Raw genomic sequence first — 17,990 nt, 5'->3', positions numbered from 1 at the left:
AATAATAGACCCCCCCCCCCCCCCCCCCCCCCCCCCACACACACACACACACACACACACACACCCCTGGGAGAAATATCACAGATGCCACATCATTTACTTCTTACATGCACTGCAGGGTTGACTTGACAGGTCTAGCAGGTTCACACAGCATGGTGCTAGTGTGTGAAGAAAAAAGGAAAAAACTGAAAATGAAAGTGCACAATAAAAAAAGACTATGTTTGCTCATTATACCTATTTAAGTACATTTTATTGGGTTAGCTGATTAAATGGACAATTGAGGCTCATAAACAGCTGGATTCGTGAGTCAAAGAAGAAAACAGGTGAGATAAGTGATGTAAACACAACTGTGGGCGTGTCCAAAGCAGTATTTCGTTTCACCCAGTCTTGGTCATATAAACACCGATGAACCTGTTGGTGCACACACACCTGTGAAAGACTCACTGCTGCGCTCACTTCACCTGTCTGGTGCTGTGACACAATTGCTCACCTTTGGACTGTAAATAAAATCCCCTTCCTTCCAGGAAGCTTGGACTTCAACCTCAACGTTGCTGCTTAAGTTTCTCATTTACGGACTACTGTGTCTTTTTTAGCCTCTTTATTAAGATCAGGTGACATTTCTTTGACTTTTTCTGGTTGGAATCAGAGGCTTTACGCGGAGGTACTCTGACTGGTGGGGAGCAGCTCTAGTGTCCGAAAATCTGGGCAAGATGATGCAGGAGGTGTCCATGGTGACGGCCTGTAATGACCATGCTATTGAGGAGATGAGTGAGGAGGAGATCCTCGCCTGTCTGGTTGCTGAAACGGAACCGACATTCAATGTAAGAGTCATTTACTGTTGAATGCTTTTGTCATCATGTATAAAGTCAACCTTTGTAACAAAACTGGTTTAAATCACTTAGAAAGTTAGTTTTGGGGAAAATTTGCATTATGTGTGTTTCCTTTTAAGCTGGTTTTCTGTCAAAGAAGAATATTGCATTAATCAGGGTTTCCTTAAAGTGAAATTCCTGTCTCTGATACCAATCTGAGTGATTTAATGGCAGATATTTATTTGCACTTCTCATTTCAACTTTAAATCAATGCCATGTACACGTGCTTTCAAAATAGTAAACAGCAATGCTTGAAAACGTCAGCGAACTCTGTTTTTTTTGGAAAACTTCTAAAAGCATTTGAAAGCACTACAGATTAAATCTGGTATTAACTTGAGGGAACAGAACGATATTATTCTCCTCAAGGTATCAGTGCAGTATAAACTGAGCAATGTTAGAACCTTTTCTGCAAACAGCTTAATGTATATTTAGCTGCAATAACTGCTGTTTCCTTATGTATGTGTTGCAAGAGTTATTATCACTAACTTGTTGGTCTGCATCGAAGATGTTGCGTTCTATCTATTGCATTTTTCTTTTTATTTGGTTTGTTGCAGACAACATAACCTTTCAAAATATTCTAGTGTACAAATTCTAGTGAAGTGAAAACATTCGAATATCATTATGCATGAGCTACCATGCTTTCCAGGCTTAAATTTAGTGGTTTTGGAGGCTTATTGGATAAAGGTTTCACAGTGCTCAAAAGAAATAAATAAATTTTTTCATCAGTCCTGGAAAGGTTTCTCTTCAGGCCAGCTAGTTTGGTCTTTAGGTAAATGCTTGAATGTTAAGGTATTTACAGGTAACGGTGGGACCAGTCTCATCACCCTGCAGACCCCCTGCTTCAGTGTTCCTGATTATTATGTCTAAGCAAAACCCTGGGTGTATTTCTGGTATTAATTAAAATGGTGTTGGGTGTTTTTTTAGCATAAGATATTGTTATTCAGCTCCAACATATCTAATTAGGGCCTGTTTTATTGTGAACGGGGGAAGATCACGTTAATGCCCTGTGCTTCCGTTAACATTGTCTCTCTGCATTCCTCACATGAGCTGCTGCTGACTGGCAATGACAAGGCATAAGTCCCAACACAACATCTAATACATCAGTGAGATTTCTCATTTGCAGCACCCTGAAAAGAGTTCTGATATTTCAGATATGAAAATCCATTTCATGCTTTGCCATAAACCCTCTCGTCCTCCATAATTCCCCTGATGCGTTGTAGATTACCATGTCCCCCATGTACTCGGCTTTATCTTATCTTTGAATTATCCTTGTTTGGATCTCATTCTGAGGCCTGTTCTTGATTTGTCAAGCTCATCTTATATCCCAGAAATCTGTTTCTGGGAGAGATGGATTTCTCCATTTCCTTTAAACTGGTTATTTTTTCCTTTTTCCATAATAATAAGCCATGTCTTTTTTTTTTCTAAGGTCCCCACAAAGAAAGTGAAACTTGGGCAAAGTCGACTTCAAATCATGGACGATGACCCTGTGGACAGATGCTTGGTCAGAACCGACTCATGTTTTTCCTTTTTCTAAATTGACCTGATTTTCATTCCTCAGCTACAGAAACTCAATGTTTTTTCTGCACTTTGCAGAAAGAAAACCGTCGTCTTCAACAGGCCAGCCTTCGCCTGGAGCAGGAAAATGATAGTTTGGCCCACAGACTAATTACCAGCAAGGTTGCTTTGAGGTGTGCTCTAGACAAGGTACTTAATCTGTGAAGAGGGCAGTTCTTCCCTGACGAAGTTTTTTTTTTCATTTCAGGCTGTAATTTTCCTTGCATTATAGAATGCGGTGGATTCTCATCTAATGTTATGGTTTACATTCTAGTGACATGGATTTGTCCTGGCTGATTATATGGAACAACCACATTTAGTGTATTCTGTGTAGGTTTTATGCAATAGAATGATAATCGGTGTGGGGTCACATGGAATATTTTTCACACTTATTACATATAAAAAATCAAGAGCTGTGTGGAGCCGTTTTTTGCTGCCATGTGTCCAGTCTTCTTAAAACCAATATTTTGTTGCCATGACAGCTCCAGTTTTTGAAGAATTGTCTTTACCAGCTTTGCAAATCTACAAACAGAAATCTTTTCTCATTCTTCTTTGCAAAATAGCTCAGTAAAGTTTGATGGAGACGACCATCCAATCACAGACCCGATTCAGTGGCGCATCAGTCGTTTGTAAAGTGAGCTTCTTAAGAGTGACAGCGGTGACAGCCAACCTTACAAAAAAAGATGGTGGGCCAATCAGGAGCTTGTGGACAGTCTAAACTCAGGAAAGCGGGTTCAGCTTGAGCTGTGGTTTTGCAGTTGGTCCTAGTGCTCGACGATTTTTCGTTTACTGTAGCGTAACATTGTTTTTGGCGAGTACAACGTGCGGGGGACTAAAACGAATGTTTGAAAAAATGCAGGGGACATGCCCCCCCCCCAAAAAAGTTACGTCCAAGTCAGGGTGTATGTTTAAGTTTTAAGATCCTAGTGCTCGACGATTTTTCGTTTACTGTAGTGTAACATTGTTTTTGGCGAGTACAACGTGCGGGGGACTAAAACGAATGTTTGAAAAAATGCAGGGGACATGCCCCCCCCCCCCCCCCCCACCCCCCCCCCCAAAAGTTACGTCCAAGTCAGGGTGTATGTTTAAGTTTTAAGATCACAAGGGTAAATGACCCCTCCAGCCTAGTTTCAGCTCTTTTGTAGCTTCTAAGAGGCTTTCATACCTGATTTTCCTGTATTTATCACTTTTAAACTTCTTATCAACTATCACAATCTTTCCTGTCCCTGCTGATTATTAGCACTCCATATTTTTTTTAACCATACACAACCTTTTTTTTTTTACATACTCAAAATGTTTAATTTTTTGCTCTTATTTGGCTCAGGCATTTATTAGAGAAGATATATACATGAGTAGACAAATAAAAACTAAAACATAACTGCTTTTATTGTTTGGCGAGGGATGGTGCTACTAACACCTGTTGGCTCTGAATGAGTCAATGTATTGTTGCTAAACCTAGACGCTATCTGTTCTGGAAGAATTTCAAATAATGATCAAATCTCCTTCACATTTTCTTTGGAAAACTGTGATTTTCTTTAAAAGTTCAAAAATTATGTCAGCGTAAAAAACTGGTTCTGGAGAAACAACATTTTAGCCAGGAACAACAAACAGAGAGGCAATTAAATGGTTTATTTAACTTTAAACTTCAGCAGATCAGTAGGAAAACTCCATTAGAAAGAACAGGAAACACTATGGGCCGAGGGATCAAGTTAGTTACAGTTACGCTACTCAGGGAATTAGAATAGCAGGGAGGCAAAATCATTACAGCCAGAGCTCCATAAAGGCCAGATTTGTACGTCATTTTAGTTTGTTCATCAGTCCTATAGCTGAGCTTTGCATCTCTGTAGGTAATTCGCTGTTGTTTATCTATTCCATGAAATCCAGTGGAACTCATTCTAGTTTGCAGCTGAACATAAAACATTGTGAAAAACTGGAAGAGTTCCTTTAAAAAGGCCTATATAAGCATAAGAAGAGATGAAGTTGAAGATGTGTGTTTCTACTTTTTTGTAGGCGGAGGACAGAGTGGATGAGCTAACGAAAGACCTTCTGCAGACTCAACATCGACTGCAGGCCACAGAGGACGAGATAAGAGGAAAAGAGGAAGAAGCTGCCATGGTAATGATATATTTTTTAACAGTGTCTAGAATTATTGCTGGTTGCAAGAAAAAAGGGTTTAAAGACTCTTCTTTTTTTCCAGCTGAAGGAAGTATTTCGGAGAGAGCTGGAGAGGGCTGAGCTGGAGATTAAAAAGTCTTCTGGTATCATTTTAGACTACAAACAGGTACTGACAACTGACGACATTGTTGGTGCAATCAGAATGTAGTGCTCAAGACATGTGTAGGTGTGATATGTAGGAGTGATTGCAGGATTTTTTGCTTGATGAAGTTCAAACAAGATGCTCTGTCTCTCAGATTTGCTCTCAGCTAACGCTACGTCTGGAGAGACAGGAGGCCGCCCACAGAGAGGAGCTGGGTGCACTCAAGGTGAGTGCGACACTCTCGCTGCAGACGTCTGCTTTTTATTCATTGCTCTCATATATCTAGTTTATGGCAACACCCTCTTCCTTCTGCTTCTTACCTTCTCTTGTCTTCTTTTAGAGCAAAATAGAGGCTTGCTCCCAGTGTCGACCTGTTGCAGAATCAATCATGACAGGCCACAGGTCTGAAACAGCGCCATCTACAGAGGGCCAAGAGGTGACTGATCAAGGCAGGGAGGAGTCCAACCAACCCTCCCAACGAGATGGTTGGATTAGGGAGGACCAGGAGAAGGAGTCCCTAAAGGTCCAGATCAGGGAGCTGGAAAAGGAGCTGGCCCAGACTAAACTGCAAGTAGTGGAGGCCAACTGTAAGATTCAGGTAAAATGTGACAACTTGTTCATCTGTAAATATTTAGAATGACATCAACTGTTCCTGGTGATATATGGTTTTAACCCTCCGTGGCTTCATCAGAGGGTTTCTAAAGTTTAAAGAGAAAGTGATCTAGAACACCCATCCCTTTCCATCCATTTTCCATCACGCTTATCCCAAGTGGGGTCATGAGGGTTGCGGGTGCCTATCTCAGACTTTCTAAGGGCGAGAGGTGGGGTATACCCTGGAAACGTCACCAGTCCATCACAGGGCAACACAGAGACAAACAGGACAGACAACCATTCATGCATACACTCACACCTAAGGAGAATTTATGGAAGCCAATTAACCTAACAGTCATTTTTTTGGACTGACAGAAAGACTCTGGGCTGGGAATGGAACCTGCAACCTTCTTGCTGGAAGGCAGCAGTGCTACACACTGTGCCAACGAGCAGCCCAATCTAGAACACCCAGCTGAAAAAAAAAAAAAATTATAGGATAAAAAAAATATATATATCAGGCATCCAGGTCTATTGGGAGAGGTTTTACTCCACTATAGCCACCCAATGACTTTAATGAAGTGGAGCAGAAAGAAGTGGAAACTTCTTTAACCTACCCTACTTCCTCTGTGTGAAAACTGATCGTAAGTCATCATGTTGGTGCATTCCCCTTAAGCCTTTACTTACTGATTTGTGAATATTCCTTTGTTTCCACACTTTGACTTCCCACAGTTTCAACTCATAAGAAGAAACAAATACTATCCAAGGTGTTGTAGCTCTGATCATTTTCAGGTCATTTTCTGATTCACTTATCTCTCATAATAGGAATAGTGCAGTGAGCTTTTTGAAAAGTCAAGAAATTATTAAAGTAGGGGCCACAGTTTGAATCTAACCATGGTGAACTCATAAAGTTCCATGCTTTGAGGACAAAAAACACAAACAATCTCTTATATGTAATGTATAAATATGAGTAGGGGAGGCATTAGATGACACACACAAAGTCAATTAATAATATAAAGGGTAAACATTTTACTCAGGTAAAAGTAGCCCTGCTTTAACACTTTTTTACTCTGTAAAAGTAAAAGAAAAAATATTGAAGTAAGAGTAAAAATGTACTTAAGTACTGATGAATTGTTTGCTAATAACATCTTAAATAATATGTACAATAATGTACAGATGTACAAATTTATGCACAGATTCTGATATTTCAAGTTATATCATAAAATAAAAAACAAATAATTATAATGATCACAAAAGAAAAAAAATGATGCAGACTTTTCCACGTCAATTTTCCAGCATGAATGTATAAAAGAAATCCTTGCAGAAGGTAATATATGTAATTAAGGAAAGGATGAAGAACTTCCAGTTCCTCATTCTGATCCAAATATAGCTAAAGTTACAGATAGTAGGTGGAGTAAAAAAAAATTACTAAAGTAAGAATATTGATAGATTTACCAGTACAAGAATATTACTTAAGTAAAGGTAAAAAATCTCAGTAAATTACAACTATGCCTAAAATATTTTTTTTTCGGAAAGTTACTCAGTAAATGTATAGAGTTAATACCAAACTCTGAATCTACATATACAGACTCTTTCATTCATTAGTCCTCGCATCATGTTGATGAAAATCAATAGAGAGGAAGCTTAGAAAGTCTTACTTTCGGTCCGATTTTTTTTTTTTTTTTTACATGTAAATTTTGTCCAACATTAACAACAATAAATGTATCTGATCTACAAGAATAATTCCTGGTTCTTAAACATTTTTTTTTACCCAGTATCTTCTTATTGTCATTATACTTCTTATTTTGAGAAGTATATTATATCTTTACAAAGTGTGTATTTTAGGGTTTTTCCACATTTTCTGTACTATTCTTATATATGTGTGTTATTCAACAGGAGCTGGAACATCAAAAGGGAGTACTGGCCAACGATCTCCAGGAAGCAAAAAATAATTGGATCAGTAAGGCTTTAACATCCCTGCGGACTTCGACAGGCGGACACCACGGCATTGGAATACACAGAGAAGGTCCTCCCAGCCTGAACTGGACCCTGCACAGTTCCTCACTCTCAGGATGGACTCCTAAGAAGCTCTCATGGCCTCATAAAGACAGTGCAAAACATGTCTAAGCAGCTCGACTTTGTGTGTGTTTTTTTGCTGGTGTCATTCACCTGGATGAACTTCAATGCTCTGCTATAACATGTTGCACTCTAGAGGAGAGTACCTAAAATCCCAGGTGGTTCCTGAGGGACTTTTCCTTCCTTTTTCCCTTAAAAGAAACCATAGTTTATTACTATATATTCATATATATCATTGTCTACCATACACAGCTTGCAAAAAACACAGCTGTAACTTTCATTACGCAGCGTTCATGTGACGGGTACTTACTGGCAGTGACGTAAGGAAACATCTGATCTTAGAGGATTTCCTGTGAGTTGTAGAATGTGTTTAAAGGACCGAAAAGCCTCACCTCAGACAATAGAGCTGCCAAAGACGTAGCATTATCTTTGGGCATTTAAAAGAAAATAACGTACTGGGCTGAGGAGTATAGCAGAACATATAGGTAGCAGCAGATATTTGGACAAACGAAAGTAATAAATAATTTTTTGATTGATTAGGTAAAAACTACTGCTATGCTAATGGTTGGCATTGTGTTTATCACAAATATGGTGCTTTTTCTTGGTCCTGGAAGTCAAGCTTTGGATGTTCTAAATGCAATTTCAACTACAGGCGGTGAGTGCATACATGGTACTTGAATGTTATGTGTGATGATATTGTAGAAATTGTAGTAGAAAGGACTAAAACAGAAACTAAAGTTAATGGGTTTTTAGACATAAGGGAGCATGAGGTGAAGAAATGTATATATTGGAATATTTGCACAGTTTTTGGAGTTGACCAAGAAATTATGTGGGCTAGTATGTCTTATCTGTGTGTCAAACCTTTGATGTATTTAACCCTCTATGTTTTTTTTACATTTGTAAACCGCCATATGGAGTCAAAACGTGCCAAGGGTATATTGCTTAACATCAAGATTTAAAAAGCATATATATATATGTATATATATATATATATATATATATATATATATATATATATATATATATATATATATATATATATATATATATATATATATATATATATATATATATATATATATATATATATATATGTATATAATTTTTTTAAAGATATCTCATTTGCAATTATAACATTTGGAACACATTAAGACACAAAACATCTACAAAAAATTGGGCAAAATATAAACTTTAATAAAAACCAATGTATAAAATACGCCATGATTCTTTGTTTCATCTTTGGTAAAAACTGTGAGATTTAATCATTTATTAAGTCACTGTAGCTAAAATCAACTAAAGGTACTAAAAAAGTAAATTCCTACCCTTTCAGCTAACTTTTCTTCATTCTTTCTTAGGTGAAAGTTGAACAGAGGTAGCATTGCTTTGAGCTAACTGTTTTACAGCTAAAAGGTTAATGTTGTAAAAACTAGTTTTATAGTATGAGTTAAAGTCATTAAAACACTCTGCTGACATTAGAGTTGTAATAAAAACTGAGAATGTTGATCTGTAAAGAATGATCAGATTGGTTGTTCTTTCTGGTTTTTAAATAGATTTTTGAAAGAAACAAAATAAAGATTATTTCCTGCTTTGTATGATGCTGCAAGTGTTTATTTCAGATAAAAAGATAGATACATTCAAGTTGAACAAACAATAGCAGCTGGGTGCTCAGTAAAATGACTGAAGCTTACTTTTCTGGTTCAGATTTTCCCTCCTTTCCCGCTGTGCGCTGCCGGTGTTTCAGCTATCCATTTGAGATACTTTGCTCCTGGCCAGAACCTCTGCGCTCTCAACCTACACATTACCTTGCCACCTACAGGTAAACTGCAAGCATGGTTTGGTCATCACAGTAATTACAAATTAGAAAAATATATAAAAGCACTGTGAGGCATAAGTCATCAGGTATGTTGGTGTTTCTGCCCAACAGTGAGAGACACATTAATGCTGATATCAAGGTGTGCCAAATGATTCCGCCTGGCTCTTCATCTCCTGTTCTGACAACAACACCATCATCTTCACTCTCCGAGCAGGTGAGCGTGGGGGTTGGAGACAAAACAGTTTGTTTTGTTCCATTTTTTAGGTTTAGTGAAACATAGAATGACTTACTCATTTGCAGACAGTGATTCATTCATGCTGCAGGAAGAAAGCAGTCAGTTTTCCCCAAAACTCCAGTTTAATCAAGCTTTCTTCACATATGTTATAGCTGATTTTTTTGCACATTTTCTATCTATCTATTTCTATCTATCTATCTATCTATCTATCTATCTATCTATCTATCTATCTATCTATCTATCTATCTATCTATCTATCTATCTATCTATCTATCTATCTATCTATCTATCTATCTATCTATCTATCTATCTATCTATCTATCTCTAAGACATTTATATACACTAGATTTATATTAACCATTCAGACAGTTTTGGAAAACCCAGATGATAACCATTTTTAAAAAAAAGGTCATACTTGCTAATAGAATATTTCAGAGGTCTACAACAGTTTCCAGGCCAAGGACCTCCAAACTGATGGCGAGATGGAGCGGGGACCACCCCTAATTATATATATTGTATGAAATTATGTTATATAAAACTGTCGCTCAATTACAGTTGGAGTCATGTAACGAAAGTTATTTCACCCTGGAATTATTTAAGTATTTCTGATTTGGATTCCTCTAGATGGGACAGGTGTTGTGAATGAAACGGTGCCCAGCTTGAAAGAACCCCTGTGTGTCCCTGAATGTGTGCATTGATGACTGAAAGACATCTTCTGCCTCCATTTATCTGTTTACTACAGTGTATTAAATTCATGTTTACATGTTTTTCAAGACATTTGAATTAGTAGAAAAATTGCAGGGGGGAATATATAAAAAAAAAAGTCTAATCGACCAAAAGTTTCACGACCCCCATGCAGTACCTCTGTGGACCGCCTAGGGGTCACGGACCCCCTGTTGAAGACCTCTGGAATATTTTATTTATTATTATTATTTCGAAGAAGGCAGACCATTGGTTGCATTTTGGAGAAATCCGATATATCATTGTGGTCCTCCGCAAACCTTGTTAATTCTTGGTTATAATTTTTCAGATACCTGCAGGTCTTTTTTTTTATACAGCCATATGAACACAAGGATCATGTCATCACAGCATGATACTTTGAACCTGAGCTGAATAAGTTTTGTAGAGAAGATGCAGGTGGAAGCTTGTGACAACTATCCATTCCTGGCATGTTCTGAAAGGTCACTAAAAAAAAATAAGTCTCTACTTTGAAGGCAACTTTAGGGCCAGATTTCCACTGAGTGTTTTTGAATTTTGGTACTGGTTGGACCAGTACTCTTCCCAAACAAGATATGATGCAGAAAGAACATCATGTGAAAATTGAAGCAACATCTCATGATTGTTTTCTTTTTTAATGTGATTTTTTTCCTCTGCAGCTCTGGCACTGTCACCTGCCCAACCAGAAACTTCTCACCGAATACATCCTCAACATCACAGCCGTTCACTCTGGGGGGAGCAGCTCCTACCTAACAAGTTTTTTGCTGGAGGATATCGGTGAGATGAAAACATTTTGCCTAAACTAAAAATAATAATGGTGTGAAGCTATGAAAATTTTTTATTCTGTGGTAAAATAGTTGTTTTACAACTTTTTATCATATTTTATTAACAACGAAATTCCAATACTGATCTCTCCACAGTGCAGCCAGATCCTCCTGTAAATATCACGCTTTCCCCTCTTACTACCAAAACGCTGTTGGTGGAATGGTCTCCTCCACCTACATGGAGCAGCATAGACATCTTTCCTCTGAAGTACCATATACGCTACCGCTGGGAAACCAAGGGAAACCCCGTGTCTGTTAATGTAAGGAAGAAAAAATCTTAATACCACATGCTGAGCAAAAGGGGTGTCACAACAGCAACGTAATTGAAATCCCAGAATCTGCGTGTAACACATGATGTATCTTTTGTGGAAGTTAAAAACTACCTAAAACTAATGAAACATTATGAGTTTCAGACGTTTCCTCATTTTGAAATCCCCGCTAGCTGGTAACCACAGAGTTTTGTCATTCTTATTCTCAACACTTACAGTAGCTAAACCTCTGGTTGAAACTGTTAAACCGGCATTTCGAGAAGCAGAAGTTAGAACTGAGAGGCTACATTTATTTAAAAAATAGCTAACTCTCCTGTTTCCTTTACAGTACAAGTTTATACTTCTTAACTTTGTAATTTTTTGTAAAAAAAAAAAAAAAATGTTTTAAGGATTATTATTTCTCACCAAATGATTTACTTCTTTAAAATGTTTGTATCTTGAAGGTAAAGTGTGCGCTACATGTTTAACTCTTAACAATTTAAACAATTTGACATAATGCATACTTGGAAAAAAGACCTTCCCTCTTTTCTTTTTTGTACAATATCTTCATTTAATATGCATTTAGAAAAAGACATTTAAGAAAACTAGGGTGTCCCAATCATTTCTTCATGACTACTTTTTCAGTAGTTTTGCTAAAAGTATTAGTTAAATGTCTGACATTAAAAGGCGAAAGTTATTGCTTTATTAGCTGTTATTACACTTGTACTTAGTGTACAGCTGATGAGAGGAAACACAAGATGTTATCTGTAGCTCTGCAGGAGGTGAAGAAGTTTGACATTTTTAAAAGCAATTCAATCTTTAGTTAATTTAGACAAATCCAACCTATTGATTTCAGTTTCTTTATTTAGCAGGAAAAAGTGTCATGCAGAGAAGTTCACACAGCGCAGCGCAGATGGACAGAGTGTACATTCAAGGTAACAGTTTCTGTTAATACCAAAACCAGAGGCCCTAATGGTACTACTAGGACAATGCTTGATTTGATGCTGCCATAAGGCCCCACGAAGTTACAGATCTTGTCTGTTAAATACAGGTCATATGTTGCCGTTCATTATGCCTCTCATGAAGACTCAGTTTTCAGTTTTCTCAAAGCGGAAGCCAGATTTATAATACATTTTATTAGTATTTCTAACAGTATATGATATTGTGCTGATAAGGTTCTTGTTGTCCTTAGCTGAGAAAAAGACACAAAGCATCACAGACCCTCCAAAGTGCTTTTATATGAATGAGGAAATATAAATACCATATATTTATCATTTGTTTTATTGCAAACTCATTTGGTCTGTTTGTTAAAAAGCCTATTTTAATTCGGATCTGGTCAAGTTTCACATTTGGGTTTACATTTGTCATGGTAGGCATTTAGATATGAAGCTCGTCTTTGCTGCAGTTCAGTGAGTTTTGGGGGATTTTTTTAGCTTATCTTTCATTCTGCTCCCTGTGAATAATACTAAGATGAACATGGGTCCTTTCTAGAGGCCTCATTAATCCGAGGGAAACCCAAAAAATACCAACGATAGATTCATAGAAATTCTGATCAAGTTGCTTTTTTTTCATTTATAGTAATTTTCAATAACTTTATGGTGATTAATAACATTTTTACCTATGATATAGTCTCAGCTGTAAAGCCGGATTTTACCATGTTTATGTTTTTTTAATATCCCAAGTTAATCTTTCAGCAGTACGGATCTGGTATGACAGACAGCTGATTTTCTGCAGCTCACTCATGAAATATTCAGTTTTGGATTTTTCAAAGACAAATATTACTACTGTCATTTCTATAATCTCATACAGATGACCAAATAATAATGACTACTTGAAGGGATTGTAAAGCCCTATTTAACTTTTCAGTATTGCCAATAAACCCCCAAAACCCAGGAACACTCAGAATAAGCATAAGATGGAAAGATTTTAGTTGTATTTGATTCTTCTTCTTTGATTTGTTTTGATGTATTGATGTGTCTTCTTTCCCAGTGGGGCCTGTCTGAGGACACCAAGGCCAAACTAAAGGGGCTGGTTCCAGGGAGAACCTACCGGTTACAGGTGTGTGCTGAGGAATTCCTGGGCCTGGGGAAGTGCAGCGAATGGAGCTCACCTGAGCTAATCACAATGCCGAAAACACAATAGAGACTTCCACTCACCTTTTTTTTTTTTTCCACGAATGCACTTTGCTGTTGTTAGGTTTAATTAATTATACATCATGTGCATTCTGTTAGCCCGATTAGACAGAGCAGAAGGCCTTCCTTCACATTGTGGATGTCACTGTGTGTACGGAGGTCATCTAATCGGGACAGCCTTCGAGTCTTTAGAGGTACACAGGATATGGGCACATCTTGGAGCCGGTATGATAGAGAAGGGCTATCTGTAACTCTGAGACAGAGAGGCAACCTGCATGGAGTTCAAGTAATGGATGGCGTGTCAGTTTCTGATACGGACAGCTAAGCATCCACATGATGTAACACAGACTCAGAAGGTTTAAGAAGCAGGAGATGACGTTGTTCGGGGCTCAAACTTTGCCGGACGCTTGCGGACGTGATTTTTGAGACCACAGCTGTGCAAGCTCTAAGCATTTTTCTCTGTCCTGTAACGACCTGATCTGGAATAAACTCTGTTACTTTTTTACTCCTGTTTTTATAGTCCTTTTTTATATGGTTTTATCCAGTTTGAGTTAAGAGTAGTAAATAACTTGCTCCCAGGAAAAGAACCGGTGAGGAGGCCCCCGGGGCGCTACAGCCTTTACTTCCAAGGGGACAAATCCTCCTCCTCACTGTAAACTGAAGTGGAAGAAAATGTGATTTTGGTTCTTTGTTTTTTTAAACTGCAGAGACAATGCAAGCGAGAGTTGTTGATGTTAAGTTTTATTTATGATAAATTTTACCAATTAAATCTGTACAGAGCAGAAGTCCTATTTATTTAAGTTGTTAATCAAATGAATAAAAACAAATCCATGAGGTATTTTCAATGTGTGGCTGGTCAATCCTTCACATTCACCACGAGTGGGGTGACAAACTCAGAGTGCCTGATGCCCATAGTGAAAGACGGGGACTTGTGGAGGTGCCTGTAGGTCTTCTCTGGGCTATAGGTACCCGGACCTGGAGCAACAGAGGAGGAACTCTGCCTCTTAGTCCGGCTCTGCATAGAGAAGCAAGGCTGCCGCTGCCTGTAGATGTCCGGGTCGATGCTTCTGTACTGTCCGGGTCCCGGTGTTTTGGAGAGATCCTCAGAGGGACCGCCAATTGTCCTACGACCTGAGAAGCTGTAGCTGGCGCTGGCGGGCTTGTGAGGGTTCTGGGGACCCAGCAGGTCAGGAAGAGTGTAGCTAACAGATTAGAGATGAGGGTTCTTTAGGTTTATAGAAAAACTGTCAATGTTTTTAGATAATAAGTTTGATGAGGAAATCATTGTTACTATTCCTGATTTTTCTCAAAGCTTTGAAATCATTCAAGTGCCTTCCATTATTTGGCAATCAAAGGTATGCTAGTCAAGTTTTAAAAGCAGGAAACTACAATTACAACGACAATACACTGTTGTAAGCTTTGGTCCAAGATAAAAGTCTCCAACGGTTTGGTGACCTAACCTAAGTGATTAATGCAAACAGATAAAATACACAGTTTAGGTAGGATAAGAAAAAAAAAAAACCTTTTCCAAACAATGTTTTAATATAGTCATCAATGGTGTACTTGTCGGGACAAAACCATGTTTGAAATTAGCATAATTTGTGACAGCTGGATGATATCAGTGGAATAAACTGAAATCAACTTGTGACTATTTCCAAACTAAAAAAGAAAAGAAATCTGAAAGCAATCAAGCTAAGGGAAAACAGAGGAGGGAGCTTTCTCTGTGGTTGTTTGCACGCACATTACCTAATAGCTGGATTATTCGGCTTCATGTCATCCTCTATATCTGCCCTCCAGCTGCTCTCACCTGTTTGGTGCCGGTACAGGGTCCACGGTTCGGTATCTGGTCCGTTCTCCAATTGTGTAGGAAGGAGGTCTCCGGTGACCGTTCAATGGGGGAGCCCTCTCTGGGCTGTAGGCCCCTGGTCCCGGTGTCTGGAAAAGCTCATCTATGAGCAGAACCAAGGAAGGAGTCCTGCATTAAAGTTTTTACAAAAATGGTCACACTTATAGACCAAAACAAAATAATGAATATTCACGTTGTTATATACCCCTGAAAGGGTACCATGCAGTAGTTTTCCACTCAGATTACTATTAATATTTTCTACAACCACCTTCTTTTTGCTGCTTTTGTTGAGTATATCCATACCTGCAATACGGATATACAGACTGTGTTAAGCTCTGCCATTTTAGGATGTTTGGTTCTGTTTAGTTTTCACTTTGGGTTTTCAGTTAGGCTGGGAATTACGTGATTCTGTTTTTATTCTTCCTGTTTGGTGTTTTTGTTAGGTACTGTATGTCCTATTCAGCAGTCCTTAGCCTTTTCTCTAGTTGTAGCTGTGTCATTCATTGTTTACATTTATGTTGAGGTTATATTTCCCAGTTACTCTCCATTGCCCCCTAGTGTATAAATACCCCTCCTCTGCACTTTGTCTTTGCTGGATTGTCGTCATTATGTCATGTCTTCTCTGTTCTGGTTCCCATATTTCTTGGATATTTAATTTTGGGACTTATACTTTGGCTGCAAAAAATCTGCAACAAATCATCAGTGCATCAGCCTCTGCATTTTGGGTCCAGCTACGAACTTCACCATTCAGTGACAGACAACATTTTCTACAGTCTTTCGAAAACACACACATTAATCTGCTTGGGTCTAAACCATCACTTCATATCTGTGGCTATAGCAAGCCTTTTGTACCCTGTAAGAGGTTCTCTTCCAGGAATGCCAAGTGCTTCGCTCTATCCATCTTCCCATCTCCACAGCATTATGCCACCAACTCCGTGTTTCACTTTTGATTTGTAGGGTTTTTTTATTTAAACTACAAGCTTTGCATGTCTGTGTTGGTCTCATCTTACCAGAGTATCCTATTTCTTGTATGTCTGACATGTCTGACATGCAACCTTAAATGCAACTTTTTTGTGTGTCTTTTTTCAAAATGGCCGTTTTCTTACCACTCTTTCACAGATGCCACATTTGTTGTGTAGAATGCTGATCTTATCTTATGAACTGTGGATCTCTGCAGCTAATCCAATAACATTCTCTTTACTGATGTGGTTTTACCCACTTCCTGTGACTATTTTCATCAGCAAAAAATTATCATGCTTCTACATCCAAGCAACTTTGAATGTTTTTGCTGTTGTTTTGTGCTTACCTTTCTTCCTGATTCGTCTGCCTCTCCCTGAAATAGAGTAGGATGGTGTCTCTGTGCGGCCAAACCGGGTAATATTGCCCCCAATATAGTACCTCGGTCCAGGGCTGGAGTCTATAGAGATCACTAACAAATAGACAGCACTTAATTGACCACTCAGTCTTATGTGTCTTGTATGTTTAACCACTAGAATACATGTATTTAAATCTCTGGAACCAACAATAAAAGATGTTTAATGTACTTGTAAGTAAAAAAATATCCCTAAATTATTCTCATCATTTTCCAGCACTCACCCCCTGCATGCTTAGACTTTAATTTTCTGAGAGATAAGCAGTATGATTTTGGATGCAAACTTACTGGCAGAGCTCATGCGGCCATGAAAAGAGTATGCTGGGCTGTTGGGTTTGGTGAAATCATGGTTAATGTATCCAACAGTTGGGGGCAGTGCATAGCGTCCAGGGCCGGGGCCTGACAGGGAGTGGGAGTAAAGGTGAATTAGGATGAGGAGGTGGAGAGTGATGAAAATGATGCAACAAATCCGGCTCCAAAGCGGTGCGTCTGCACACACCCAGCACTCTCTGGCTCCGGCTGTATTGTTTCTGATTATTCCCATATGGAGCCCATTTTTTCTACGGTTATGCATTTTAACATTCTTCCTCTGTTGCTTTGGGAATGAATTCCAAACAAAGTCAGGATCTCAAATAAGAGAAGGAGCAGTGACATTGTGATGCTGTGAGAGATTTCATGGCAGAACTCAATTCAGCGTTAATACAACCCATGTGGATGTTAACAAACACACACACAGACACACATAAAGGTATAGCTTACAGACACACGCGGAGGCATATAGATTTCTCTAACAGACCTCTTTCCTTAGCAGAGATGATTGGTCGCTTCCTCACCACCTCCTCCATAATCCTCCAGCCTCTTTCTTGTGTGTTGCTCTTTCTCCTTCCCTCTGCAGCTCTTTCAGACATATCCTTTTCTTTTGCTCTCTTTCGAGGAGAGTCGCACCCTCTAATGCTGCATTATTCATGACCTGCAAAGCAGGAAATCCTATCTTGACCGTAGGCTTGTAAGCGTGCCCAACCTGCTCTCCACATCTTCTTTCTCCAAGGCTCTTATTATGAATGCATCTTTCAAGCCAAATGGTTGTCACCATCAGGATACAAAAATGTGAAATCTAACAGAAACCCTTAAGCTTTTCTGAATTTTGACACATTACACCCGTATTACATCTAGATTAAATCTATTTTTAATATATTTTTTGGTTTATATGATGGAGACAGAAAATTTATACTTAGTTTTCATTATTCTAACCATTAAAACGCTGTAAGTGAGCCATGCATTTGTATTGTATATAAAAGTGTTCTTTCAAAACTTGACTGAATATAGTTGCAACCTCTTAGACAATCAGATCAAGCCGAGTCATAATGAATTGATAATATTGGTCAACGCCAATTTTCCAGGGATTATTTCAATTTGAAAAACTCACACGAAGAGAAAAGACAATCAGGAGAAATGTATT

The 17,990-nt window shown here is 38.4% G+C and overlaps 3 protein-coding genes across 6 annotated transcripts; 2 read left to right on the top strand and 1 right to left on the bottom strand.

Moving 5' to 3' along the window:
* Positions 1–417: 417 nt before the first annotated feature.
* LOC119775581 (rab GTPase-activating protein 1-like) lies at positions 418–8,252 on the top strand. Of its 2 annotated transcripts, XM_038273607.1 has the most exons (8): positions 418–821; positions 2,296–2,370; positions 2,463–2,573; positions 4,434–4,538; positions 4,621–4,704; positions 4,835–4,906; positions 5,021–5,278; positions 7,165–8,252. In XM_038273607.1, the coding sequence occupies exons 1-8, from the start codon at positions 711–713 to the stop codon at positions 7,393–7,395; spliced, it is 1,047 nt and encodes a 348-aa protein (XP_038129535.1). In that variant the 5' UTR covers positions 418–710; the 3' UTR covers positions 7,396–8,252. The 2 variants fall into 2 exon arrangements, with proteins under 2 accessions (XP_038129535.1, XP_038129544.1); XM_038273616.1 differs by lacking the exons at positions 2,296–2,370; positions 2,463–2,573.
* Positions 7,867–13,633, top strand: ebi3 (Epstein-Barr virus induced 3). 2 transcript variants are annotated; one of them, XM_038273637.1, is made up of 7 exons: positions 7,867–7,999; positions 9,046–9,160; positions 9,269–9,371; positions 10,769–10,886; positions 11,030–11,193; positions 12,054–12,116; positions 13,171–13,633. In XM_038273637.1, exons 1-7 carry the CDS (start codon positions 7,900–7,902, stop codon positions 13,321–13,323), a joined length of 816 nt encoding a protein of 271 aa, XP_038129565.1. In that variant the 5' UTR covers positions 7,867–7,899; the 3' UTR covers positions 13,324–13,633. The 2 variants fall into 2 exon arrangements, with proteins under 2 accessions (XP_038129565.1, XP_038129559.1); XM_038273631.1 differs by having other exon boundaries at positions 12,051–12,116.
* Positions 13,634–14,018: 385 nt separating this feature from the next.
* odf3l2a (outer dense fiber of sperm tails 3-like 2a) lies at positions 14,019–17,550 on the bottom strand. 2 transcript variants are annotated; one of them, XM_038274424.1, is made up of 5 exons: positions 17,328–17,547; positions 16,820–16,930; positions 16,466–16,588; positions 15,121–15,262; positions 14,019–14,515 (listed from the first exon to the last, which is right to left on the bottom strand). In XM_038274424.1, exons 1-5 carry the CDS (start codon positions 17,437–17,439, stop codon positions 14,170–14,172), a joined length of 834 nt encoding a protein of 277 aa, XP_038130352.1. In that variant the 5' UTR covers positions 17,440–17,547; the 3' UTR covers positions 14,019–14,169. The 2 variants fall into 2 exon arrangements, with proteins under 2 accessions (XP_038130352.1, XP_038130358.1); XM_038274430.1 differs by lacking the exon at positions 16,820–16,930 and having other exon boundaries at positions 17,328–17,550.
* Positions 17,551–17,990: the final 440 nt, after the last annotated feature.

This window comes from Cyprinodon tularosa, unplaced genomic scaffold (genome assembly GCF_016077235.1).
Source record: "Cyprinodon tularosa strain WSP-4 unplaced genomic scaffold, ASM1607723v1 ctg120, whole genome shotgun sequence".
Lineage (NCBI taxonomy): Eukaryota > Metazoa > Chordata > Actinopteri > Cyprinodontiformes > Cyprinodontidae > Cyprinodon > Cyprinodon tularosa.
This window is presented reverse-complemented; position numbering and strand designations above follow the sequence as displayed.